At 40.4% G+C, this 12964-nt stretch overlaps 1 protein-coding gene across 2 annotated transcripts in view; it reads left to right on the top strand.

Annotated features, from left to right (window-relative positions):
* Nucleotides 1-12964, top strand: part of RB1 (RB transcriptional corepressor 1) — a 231141-nt gene that overhangs the window by 201848 nt on the left and 16329 nt on the right. For both annotated transcript variants that reach the window (XM_040341234.1, XM_040341233.1), the window contains exons 21-25: nucleotides 46-150; nucleotides 758-871; nucleotides 4037-4203; nucleotides 6686-6716; nucleotides 9014-9150. In XM_040341234.1, the coding sequence (XP_040197168.1) occupies nucleotides 46-150; nucleotides 758-871; nucleotides 4037-4203; nucleotides 6686-6716; nucleotides 9014-9150 (554 nt within the window). The remainder of the gene's footprint in view (nucleotides 1-45; nucleotides 151-757; nucleotides 872-4036; nucleotides 4204-6685; nucleotides 6717-9013; nucleotides 9151-12964) is intronic.

Below are 12964 nucleotides of genomic sequence, written 5' to 3'. Positions count from 1 at the left end.
TTCTATCTGCTATCAGGCTTATTCATTTCTGTTTCTGCCTTGTAGATCATGATGTGTTCTATGTATGGTATTTGTAAGGCAAAGAACATTGATCTACGATTCAAGACTATTGTTACGGCATACAAGCAGCTTACAAACACAAACCAAGAGGTAAAGGATTTTCTTTATGTATTTGCATTTTCGTGAAATAAGATCACCGTACACAAATTATGTTAGAAATCTGTCAGTCCTTTTCATGTCCAATCACTTTAAAATGGCAGCATAGAACCCTTGGTCTTAGAATTAACTCCTGTATCTTGTACTGTACTCCAATAAATGACACTTACAGGTATGTCAACATTTCTATTTTGTATTGATGCCTTATTTGTACCAGCAGAGACCAAAATAAAAGTGTATTGGATATCGTGTTGCGAGAAGTACGTAGTAGCCCACAAAAATGTTAACAAGACTTATACACCAATTAATCTCAAAGGTTTTAGGCTGCCAGGCTGCCCATGAGGTTAAATGAGTGTAGTGTCCAACAATGGAAACACTTATTACCTCTAGATAAGTTTTCATTGGAATGAAAGCTAATAAGACTAGCATTTACTATATGAACAGTCACCTCCATACACCTCAGTCCAGGTATGTAAGCTGATGACATTTTTTGCATTGCAAATAGTAGATGTAAAATAGAATATGGATGACTGTCAATGGAAATAAGCAATGGATATAAGCAGTATTTTATTTGTATCACTAAATTTGTTTCATTTTGCAGACATTCAAGCATGTTTTGATCCGAGATGGAAGGCATGACTCTATTATCGTATTCTACAATTTGGTCTTTATGCAGAGATTAAAAAGTAATATCTTGCAATATGCTTCTACAAGGGTGAGAAATGTATTGTGTTGTACACTGCTCTGTTTTAATATCTGTTAATTTAAAGATGATCTCCATGTTTCATTTAACTTTAAATAGTTCATTTGGACCAAGCTGGTCCAAATAAACCATTTACCTCAATAATCGTTGCAATTGTAATTGTTTACACACAGCTGTCCCCGTTCTTCAGCTCCGGGGACCGATCGCGGGACTCCAGCGGTCATCGGGTCCGCGAGTCCCGGAGCTTAAAGGCTGGGCTTAAAGGGCAACGTACATATACGTTGATGTGCCCAGCCATGCCATTCTGCCAACGTATATCGGCGTGAAGGGGTCGTTAAGTGATTAATGTCTAAACCGCTGGCAACAAAAGTGAGTACACCCCTAAGTGAAAGTGTCCAAATTGAGCCCAATTAGCCATTTTCCCTCCCTGGTGACATGTGACTCGTTAATGTTACAAGGTCGCAGGTGTGTTAAAGTTGGTGTTATCACTCTCACTCTCTTATACTGGTCATTGGAAGTTCAACATGACACCTCATGGCAAAAAATAATTGTTGCTCTACATGAAGATGGCCTAGGCTATAAGAAGATTGCCAAGACCCTGAAACTGAGCTGCAGCATGGTGGCCAAGACCATACAGTTGTTTAACAGGACAGGTTCCACTCAGAACTGGCCTCGCCATGGTCAACCAAAGAAGTTGAGTGGGTGGAAGAGATAAGCGGGCGGGCAAGCAGAGATAACATTATCTCTCTCTCAGCCCCCCCGCATTACTGGTCTTCCTCCCTGTCGACCTCAATGTCGGAGGTGTGGCGGGAAGCAGAGAAATGACATCTCTCACCACTCTCCTGCCTTCACTCAACACCCTTCTGTGCTAAATGGACCAGTGGTGCCACCAATGCAGTGGCAGGCAGCATGGCAAGTGACATACTGCATCTGGTGACAGGCAACATGGCAAGTGACATTCCGCATCGTGTGGTAGGTGACGTGGCAAGTGACATTCCGCATCTGATGGCAGGCAACTGACACAATCGGTGCTCCCACTAATTCTGCATTATGGTGAGCCAAACTATTTACGCTCGCGTGACACCCACCACCCTTCCACGCAGCCGGTCTCCAGTGCCAAAACGGTTGGGAACCACTGCTCTTAAATGGAAGGTGAAGGAGCCTCAAAATGGTGGCCACACAAATTTTTAACACTAAGTCCAATTTTGAAATTCACTTAGGGGGTGTACTCGCTGCCAGTGGTTTAGACGTTAATGGCTGTGTGTTGAGTTATTTTGAGGGGACAGCAAATATACACTGTTATACAAGCTGTACACTCACTACTTTACATTGTATGCTACCAAAATTATTGTGTGCTGTAAATTGCCTCCAGCATTGCTCCTGTTTGTTATTGCTGGGGGCTATCATTTTGCTGAAGCCCAAAGCCTCAGCTGTAACTCATAGAGCAAAACTAAACCCATTGATTTGCCAGTTTCATAAAAAGTTTGCTTTGATTGTGTCCTCCACCAAATTGTCAAACCAGTAAATGGTCGGTGTCTTAACTGATCACATGTGCAGCACCATGGCAGTTGCAGTCCAAACAGAAGCAGCTTTCTTGTTTATAAGGGCTCATTTACACTTGCTTTGGCTGCAACACACATTAAAGCTCTATGAACGGTAGTCAAAGCTACTGTCGCTAAATAAAATGGTTGGCTTACAGTCCTGTTTACACCTTGCTTTTGCTTTGCTTCAAAAATTATACCCCATGTAGCTTTAGTGGTGCTTCAAAGTGTCTTCAAAGCCTCTATAGAAATCTATGGTGGAGCTTTTGATGGGGCTTTGATGAGGCTTCAAGTGAACTTTGCCATAGATTTCTATAGAGGCTTTGAAGACACTTTGAAGCACCACTAAAGCTACATGGGGTATAATTTTTGAAGCAAAAGCAAGGTGTAAACGGGACCAAGCTAACCATTTTATTTAGTGACAGGAGCTTTTACTGGCGTTTAGAGAGCTTTAACAAGGCGTGTCCAAAGCCATGTTTTGAATCAAGTGTAAACTAGCCCTTAAGGATAGGAGGGTATAATTCTACTTTAAGGCTGTCGGCAAATCGGCCTCTACAAACTCAGCAGTGCCTAAAATGGAGAGCAACGGAGCATGTGCAGAGCAGGGTGTATTATTGGGTTTTAAACAGTATAGGGACTTTTTTTTTATGTTTTTCCATAGCTATTCCTGCAAAAGGGCCAGCCTGAAGTGATCTAGCAGGACTTATTTTCTGACTAAAGTTCCACTTTATATACTCTTAAAGTTTGAGATAACAGTCACCACTAGTAATACAACATGCAATATATTATAATTTTATATTTATTTGGGGTTTTTAAAAAATGTTAGCTAGACCCAACATCTGATCTAGGGAATCTATTAATCTTGTGTTAAAAAAAAAAATCTGTGTGAATAGTTTGATTAATAGAAGAGCTACTTGGTAGCTGTCGAAACAACGTATTTAGAATAGCCTGGCCAGATCAGTTTATAGTTGAGCTCTGGGATGCAATTAAAAATCACTTCTTTATATTGACTTCAACCATTAATATATTTAAATCCGGCAAATCTGTTACAAATCGGTTACAAAACAACATCACCATTTAGCTGAAAAATCAGTTACATCATTGCTGCTATTTGGAAAAAGCCATTTCCGTTGGGCTTCAGACCTGTTGTAGGTTGGTTTGTCACATCTGCTCTTCTCCTTCTCGCTGCGCTGTTATAAGAAACTACAATTCCCATCATGCCATTAGAATTGTAGTGGAGGGGCATAACAAGCCAAGAGACATGGGAGTTGGGACAGACCAGGAGTCTCCTGGCCTGTTAATCAGACTCCTCAGTTGGCCCACTACAGCGAGTGGAGATGTGGTGTCACCCCTCACTGAAAATAAAATTGCAGTAAGGAAATTACGAAGACCAGTAGCAAGTTCAGTATTTTAAAATAAATGTGAGGGGGGGGGGGAGGCCTCTCATTATAGAAACAAAGCATGGATTTCCCACCACCAATATATTCTGGATAAAAAGGGGAACACATTCAATAAAGGTAAGAAAGCAGAAAAAAGCCATGGAAAAAGTTTTAGAGTTTAGCTTTTATATATGCCTCTGAGCGTTTTGGTATTTGTTGCAACTTTTAATTTTTCATATTTCTTTTTTATTTTTAAGCCTCCCACTTTGTCTCCAATTCCTCAAATACCACGAAGTCCTTACAGATTTGCAAACTCTCCTTTAAGAATTCCTGGTGGAAATAACATCTATGTTTCTCCTTTAAAAAGTCCTTACAAGTCATCAGATGGACTGCTGTCGCCAACAAAAATGACGCCAAGGACTAGGTCTGTTGTGCAAAGATTTTTCAATGCTGGCCCATATGCTTATGTTGAAACATTCAGACATGAGGCTTAGATTGTTTTCAGGTATTGATTTGGAGAAGCCAGATTAAGTGGCCATAAAATACTTATGGGTATAGCAGTATATTCACTGGCAAGTGGCTCATTTAACACAGCATTCACTCTATCAGGGGATTAAGACCCCTTTCACACTGAAGCGTTTTTACAGCGTTTTAGCGTTAAAATAGCACTATTAAAACGCACATAAAATGCTCTCCATGTGTTTCAATGGACCCTTTTACACTGAGTCCTGCAAGCAGCATCTTTGGAGCAGCTTTTAGGTGCTGAAAAAACGCTCCTCTTCTTTGAAATTAATTGAAAGCGCTGTAAAAACGCCTTGCCCTTTCACACTGAGGCGTTGCACTGGCGGGGCATTGAGAAAAGTCCTGCAATCAGCATTTTTGGAGCAGCTTTTGGGTGCTGAAAAAAACGCTCCAAAAATGCCCCTCTCCATTGAAATGAATTGAAAGCGCTGTAAAAACGCCTTGCCCTTTCACACTGAGGCACTGCAAAAACACCCTAAAACGTTAGTCTTAGCGGTGTTTTACCAGCGTTTTTCGGGCGCTGGCTGTGTGAAAGGGCTCTGAAAGCACTCAGGCTTTCACATTGGGATTGCAGATGAGGCTTCTTTCAGGCGCTTTACAGGATTTTCTTTTAACGCCAAAGAGCCTGAAAAATGCTCCAGTGTGAAAGGGGCCTTACTAAAACTGGAGCACTCATAATCTGGTGCAGCTGTGCATTGTAGCCAATCGGCTTCTAACTTCAGCTTCTTTAATTAAAGTAGAAGTCCATGCTAAAACTAAAATCCCTGCATCTATAGACACCCATGATCTAACACTAACCTATCTAGCCCTGTAAAGAAAAAAATCAGTATACATACATTTTTGAAGGCGATCCGACCTGATCTCCAGCAGCAGAAGCTCTGCAATGGACACGGCCCGGCAATGGCTGTGAAATTAATGGGATTTGATGTCACCCATAGTTAGTTTGGGGCGTCTGTCAGAAGTGTCCTCTGCACCCGCCTCCACAGAGAAGCCGCGGCTGACAGCTCAGCCTGGGATCGGGTCAGATCAGCTTTAAAAAAAGGTATGTATACTGATTTCTTCTTTACAGGGCTAGATAGGTTAGTGTTCGATAGATGTTAGGTGTCTATAGATGCAGGGATTTTAGTTTTAGCATAGACTTCCACTTTAAGATTTAACAAAAAAAAAATGGAAACGTATTGGTTTCTATGCCACCCGTTTTTAACATGGTATATCTATGAGCTGCAGAATTCGATTCAATTGCTTAATATATTTGTGTAATTGCATTAAATGAACATTAGTACATCTGGACTTATTTTTCGTTCTTCTCAAGACCTCCTGCTCTCTACCTCTCTCATCACCTCCTCCCATGCTCGTCTCCAGGACTTTTCCAGAGCCTCTCCAAGCCTATGGAACTCCTTACCCCAATCTGTCCGTCTATCTCCTTCTCTATTAGCTTTTAGAGGATCTCTGAAAACCCTCCTCTTCAGAGAAGCCTATCCTATCCACACCTGTGTTTTCATTTTGTCCATCTGATCATCCCCCCACAGCTATTACCCTTTGTTCCACTTAACCCTCCCTTCTAGACTGTAAGCTCTAACGAGCAGGGCCCTCTGATCCTTCCTGTATTGTAACTGTACTGTCTTCCCTGATGTTGTAAAGCGCTGTGCAAACTGTTGGCGCTATATAAATCCTGTATAATAATAATAATTACATCAGTAACTGAACCTAAATTATCTTGACCATAATTGCCTACAATAAGGGTATCATAGCTGCTGAAATAATATGAAAGCTTTACACTGAAACATTGTGCTCATGTATTAAAATGTTTGCCTCAAATGTAAAAAGCAAAATGAAAAATGTCTAAAGTGACAAGGATTTTAGAAGGTACAATAATCGAGTGTGAGTAGAGCAGTGTATGCTCATCAGATGACATTCTGGGCATTTTCGGATGGATTGATGGCCCACCAGTGACCACTGTCAACCAGCCAGCGGTCAGGGAAGAGTGGTGATCAGGCAGGTTGTACTGACCACTGTTATTTCTCATGGGATAACATAGCATCTATCTGCACCACTCTTCTTGTCCCATCCATATGCCTGCCTTGAGCTGACATAAAGTGTACATGTAGCTGGATGGTCAAGTCTATGACCGGGTAGCAACAGTTGCCAGAGGAAGTTTGCATGGTGCCTTCAGGATTGTTTTTGCTTTTGAACCTATTGGCACTTTTGGAATTTAGAAAAGCTGGATACTCATGTCTCTACATTCTCTTGAGAGGCCCTGGTGAGCCTTGCCAACTGCAAGTAAAAAAAAGATTTGTACAGATTTGGACTGTTGGATGTTTAGTGATTTCATACTAATGTATCTACCTTTTCACTGAAACATGTTTTTCTTTGTTTCTTTCCAGAATCCTAGTATCCATTGGTGAATCATTTGGAGTAAGTTTTAATTGTGCAATTTTGAATATGAATTCTGTGTATTTTCAGAGAAACTGTGACTGCACTTGGCTAATAAGAAATTAATAATGTTGCCCTCACCTCAACACTAAATGTATTTGACCATAATTACTGGTATGTCTTTTTTTTTTTTTTCTTGTCTTCATTCATGAAAGTAAGTGGAGTCTCCCAAAACGTTGGCGAAATCTCACATTCGGCAGTTGGCAAACTTGCATTCGTTTGTTTTGAGAGCTGTAACATTTTGGGATTTTCCTTACTTTTTGTTCTTGAGACAGAGGTCAACATGAGAAATAATGAGGGTGGATTTCTCCAGCAGTGACACAGCAAGAGAAACTTAGAGGTTCTAAAGGTTTAATACAAAATACAAAAAATACAAAAAAAATCTGCCCTAATACCTTTCTGAACTCCGAATGCTTTTATTTTTTTCACATTCAGACCAATATGCCCCGCTAAACTAACAGAGGTTGTGATAACCCATTGCATTTTTTACACTGTCTACAAGTAGTCCAGCACCCCGGGCAGCATTATAATTTGTCCTAACCCCTGTCACTGTAAATTTTCTTTAACAATTTTGCCTGAATGTAAATAAAGAGAAAAATATAAATGAAGGCATGTGAACTAAGAAAGAAAATTTCTGATTGCTATTACATTTATAACTGCATACAACTATCAGAATACAATATTTTTCGAGAATGTGATCTTTCTAAACATTTGACAAATATTATCACAGAAGCAATTTGCGCTGCATACTATGTATTTTAATTGACTTCATATCTTAATACTTAATGTCATACATAACCATGTCAGCTTTTACGTGCAAAGCAATTAAAAAGAGCCCGAATTGTGGAAGCTCTGCCCAAATAAATGCAGGTAGACCGCCTAGTGACCAGTTTTGTCTGTGGGTATCTCAGCAGCTCATGTTTTCCTCAAGACTGACTTACCATGCTTATGGCTTTTTGTGTGTACAACCTTCTAGGCAGAGGAAAGACTGCTTCTTCATGTTAAAGCTGCCCCCAGAGTGATGATCTGATAACTAATGGAGGAATAATCAAGCAGCAGGAGAGGTTCAGAAAACAGTAGAGTAGATGAAGCAGAGAGAAGTAGGCGCTGCAGCCGTCACTCTAGCAGGGAGAGCAGTATGGTGTACAGTAGTGACCTCAAATTTCACTACAAAGCTTGGGACTAACGGTCACAGCAGGCATACAGTGCCTTAAGGGCAGTATACATGGGCGGCATTGGTTGGTTCAATAGAAACCGGACAATATTCACTCAATGTTTTACAGCAGCCAGTCTGGGTTTAAAAAAAAAAAACGAATATTATGTACAAGGCTTTAGAGATCTCACAGTGTAGATATACAGCTTTAGAGCTTTGGGGCTGAGGGTAAAAGAATGCCTAGACACAGCAAGTGCTTTTCTGTTTTTCAGGAGGGAAATTTTTCTGAGCACTGCTTGGGCACAATTGAGTGTTTTTCAAATATTCTCTATAATATAGCAAATCTTTTACATTTTTTTTATTTATGTACACTTTTTTTTTTTTTTTAAAGTGTATTTTGTGCGTGTACTCGAGAGAGGAGCCGGACTGCAGGAGTTGGGAGTAGGCAGGCCTCCCCCAGAGGCAATCTGCCACCTTTTCTCCATGCCCCGGGTGGCAATGGCGGGTGTGTGAGGGGGTCCTCCCACACAGCCCGCCCTACCTGCTCCGCTTTGAAGCCCAACGGGGCAGAGGGACTCCCTATAAGGGAGTGAGAGGATTAGCCAGCTCAACCAGCCCCATTAGTCCTTCGCCTCTCTTTTAGAGACCGCGTGGTCAAAGTGCGTGTGTTAACCCAATTTAGAGTGCGTGTGTAGGTGTGGTGGTTTTTGTGGGAGGGGGTGGGCGTACTAAGCACAGGCTTACCTTGCATAGCACACCCACCGGGAGCCGGGCTGAGACCACCAAACTCAATTCACATGAAGCCGAGACCGGGATCCGAACCTCTAGCTGCAGAGGTGAATGGCTTGTCAGCGCAGTGCCAATCGCGTTGAGCCACCGCAGCTCCTATTTATGTACACTTTTTAAGAGACACCAATATAATATGTTGTGTAGGTTTTACATATTACTTTGGAATTGTATTCATAAAACTTCTTATAGCTAATCGGTCAGTGTTTCTCCCTGTGTTTGTCCTATTAATGTACTTCCAGTTAGTACTGGCAATATAAATCTTAGTGATTTTTTTTTCCTGCTGGCACTTGTTTTCTATATATAATATACAAATGCTTTTTGTTTTGTTTTTTTTTAGTCGTCAGAGAAATTTCAAAAAATTAATCAAATGCTGAGCAGTGCTGAACGCCCTTCTAAGAGGACCGCACAAGACGGCACAGCCCCCAAACCTCTAAAGAAGCTCCGATTTGATGACCACGATGAGGCAGATGGAAGGTATGATGAATAACTTTACACAGATAGATACAGTGCCTTGCAAAATAATTCTCCCCCCTTGGCATTTTTTGTGTTTTGTTGCCTCACAACCTGGAATTAACATGGGTTCTTTGAGGATTTGCATCATTTAATTTGCAGAACATGCCCACAACTTTAAACAAGGTTGTTTTTTTTTTTTTTTTTAATTGTGAAGCAAACAACGAATAGGACAAAATAACAGAAAAAGTCAATGTGCATAACTATTCACCGCCCCCTAAAGTCAATACTTTGTAGAGCCACCTTTTGCATCTATCACAGCTCCAAGTCACTTTGGATAAGTCTCTATGAGCTTGCCACATCTTACCCCTAGTATTTTTGCCCATTCCTTTCTTGCAAAGTCTGACAGATTTTCCATTGGATTGAGGTCTGGGCTTTGACTAGGCCATTCCAACACATTTACATGTTTCCCCTTAAACCACTCAACTGTTGCTCTATGCAGTGTGTTTGGGGTCATTGTCCTAATGGAAGGTTAACCTCCATCCTAGCCTCAAATCACACACAGAGTGGTACAGGTTTTGCTCAAGAATATCCCTGTATTTAGCACCATCCATCTTTCCCTCAACTCTGACCAGTTTCCCAGTCCCAACTGCTGAAAAACATCCCTACAGCATGATGCTGCCACCACCATGTTTCACTGTGGTGAAGTGTTCTTTGGGTGATGTGTTGGGTTTGCGCCAGACATGGCCTTTTCTTTGATGGCCAAAAAGTTCAATTTTAGTCTCATCAGACCGGAGCACCTTCCTCCATACATTTGGGAGTCTCCCACATGCCTTTTTGCTAACGCAGAATGTGCCATTTATTTTTTTGCTAAAAGTAATGGCTTTCTTCTGGTTACTCTGCCATAAAGCCCAACTCTGTGGAGCGTACGGCTTATTGTCATCCTATGTACAGATATTCCAGTCTCTGCTGTGGAACTCTGCAGGTACTTCAGGGCAGTTCTCTGTGCTGCCTTTCTGATTAATGCCCTCCTTGCCCGGTCCGTGAGTTTTGGTGTGAGGCCGTGTCTTGGGAGGTTTGCTGTTGTGCCATGTTCTTTCCATTTGGTTATGATAGATTTGATGGTGCTCCTATTGATCATCAAAGATTTGCATATTTTTTTATAACCTAACCCTGATTTGTACTTCTCAGCAACATTGTCCCTTACTTGTTTGGAGAGTTCCTTTGTCTTCATGGCAGTGTTTGATTAGTGGTGCCTCTTGCTTAGGTGTTGCAGCCTCTGGGCCCTTTCAAAAAGGTGTATATATTTAATGACAGATCATGTGACACTTAGAGTGCACACAGGTGGACATCACTTCACTAATTATGTGACTTCTGAAATACCCTCAGCTAAGGCGAAACCAGGCTAAAGGGAGCAAAGGCAAAAACTTAGGTGAATATTCGCTCTGCTGAAGGCTTGCATAACTTTCAACCACAGAGTGACTATACTTCCCTTCCACCCAAGCAGGACCCATTTTTAACAGCGATCTCTGCATTCGATTCTAATTCTATTTTAAGCATGCAGCAAACAGCCTACCTGACCAAGGCAGATTTCCTCTTCAACTATGTCGCGATTTCTCTGACAACTTTTTTCAAAAACCTTGTCCGTTTTGCCAGTTCCTTTAATGCATGCTGCATTCTACGGCAGATTTACCCATACATTTCTAATACCCTTTACTGAACAAAGCAATATACAATTTCCCTGTCAAATTATTAATTTAATGCAGCCATCGCTATCTAGGACCCCAAAATGCCAGGCTTCTCACACAGAGAGTCATGATAAATGAGGGATGTCTCTCCCTGGTTTTCCAGTCTCAAGTTTCTCACAAAGCATGAACTTTAGGGATGGTTTACAGATTGCTTTTGCCAGCAGCTCTGTTTGTGTGAAACATGAGACCGGTAAACCTGAGAGAGAAATCCCCTATCAGTCATGACTACTGCTAGTGCCATCCTGCAGTTCTAACATTTGAGTCGCCTCCCCCCAGCTGACACGGGCAACAGAGTGAAGGCATTGAAAATACATTGGGGGTTATGTATTGAAGGCAAATGCACTTTGCAGTACAAGTGCACTGCAAGTGCAGTTGCTGTAGATCTGAGGGGGACATGCAAGGAAAATAAAAACTGATTGTAGCTTGCACAGAATTGGATCATAAAATCAGCAGAGCTTCCCCTCATTTCAGATCTTCCCCTCAGATCTACAGCGACTGCACTTCCAAGTGCACTTTCAGTGTACTTTCAAGTGCACTTGCAGTACAAAGTGGATTTACCTTTTGTAAATAAGCCCCACTGTGGCGCATGCACAGAGTGAGTGACAACGCAGCAGCCACAGAATTGATTGTTATTTTGTTGACACTGAGAAGTGGAAGGACATTAGAAACGGTGGGCTTAACCAGGTATTTAAATATATAAGATGAGGAAAGAAAAGGTGCATAATATTGATAAAGGATGCCAATATAAATATAGATGGCAATAGAAAATGTTTGGGTTTAATAACACTATTAGTTTATGGCAAAATCCAAGTTATCCATCGACTATCTTGATTGTTTAAATAATTTGTTTTAAAGATATTACAAAATATGCCAATTGATGCAACAGAATAAAAACAAGTTCTGTCAAAAAATGCCCAGTTTTATAAATCTCTTTATTCCTTTTACCACTTCTTTACATTTTAGGTGAACATAAACTAAATGTACATATTCTGGTAGACTGAAGTATTACAAGTATTCATTCAACACATAATATAATCTAGTGTTCTAAAAAAAAAAAGTATCTGTTGTCTATGAAACTTTGTAATCATTTAAATTTCTCTATAGCTACAAATGTGACTGCTCATTCATTAAAAACATCCGTTTCAGAGATCACAAAACTCACATTTATGTAGCATTCCTGAAAATATTACGATAAACCACTGCTGGTTTATCGCAATATCTTGCTTACTAGTTTAGTTGGATGTTTTTGTTCCATCTGCTGTAGGGTATAGGGGTAAAGCACTAATATTTGCTCAGGCACAGGTCTTTTATTTACATATTCCTGAATATATCAAAAAAGCCATGTTCAGATCTTCTCTTTTTTTTTTTTTTTTTTTCTTTTATGTTCATCATAGTCAATTTACACGCATTTTCATTATTTTATTGAGCATCAAAAAGTGTCAAAATGCACAAAAAACAGGCATGTCTCATTTTTATTTTTTATTTATAAATGTTTATTGTGTAAACATCTGTTTAAGCTGTAAAATAAGGCATGTTCAAATCAAAAAGGGGTACAGCAGCATTTTTAGATTGTAAGCTCTAATGAGCAGGGCCCTCTGATTCCTCTTGTACCAAATTGTAATGTAACTGTAATGTCTGCCTTTTTTTTCTAAGCAGTGCGCAAACTGTTGGCGCTATACAAGTCCTGTATAATAATGAACAAAAAGGTCACAGGTGCATAAGTAATCTTCCAAACATTAACCTCTATTAAAATGGCAATCCTGATACATCAGGAACTAACTGAAATGTATTTACAATGCTCTTAAGCGATAGTGTAGGTAATGTATCATTACTGATGCATTACTGAGGCACGCTTCACATACACAAGAGTAAGGGTTCACAAGAGTACAGCCTGTCCTTATTGTGCGGCTCTGTGGGTACAGGAAAGTGCTGGGAGATTTATGCTAGTCATAAAAATGTAAATTTTAGTCCATTTGCATAAACAAAAAAGTGCTTCCTGGTACAGCCAACCCTTTTAAGAAATATATATATATAAAACATTTTGCCTGCTTATATCTTGGTGGCTGACTATAGTTCTATTAAAACCCAGA

The sequence above is a fragment of the Rana temporaria genome, chromosome 2 (genome assembly GCF_905171775.1).
Source record: "Rana temporaria chromosome 2, aRanTem1.1, whole genome shotgun sequence".
Taxonomy (NCBI): domain Eukaryota; kingdom Metazoa; phylum Chordata; class Amphibia; order Anura; family Ranidae; genus Rana; species Rana temporaria.
Note: the sequence above shows the minus strand (reverse complement) of the source record. Positions and strands in the feature narration are given on the sequence as shown.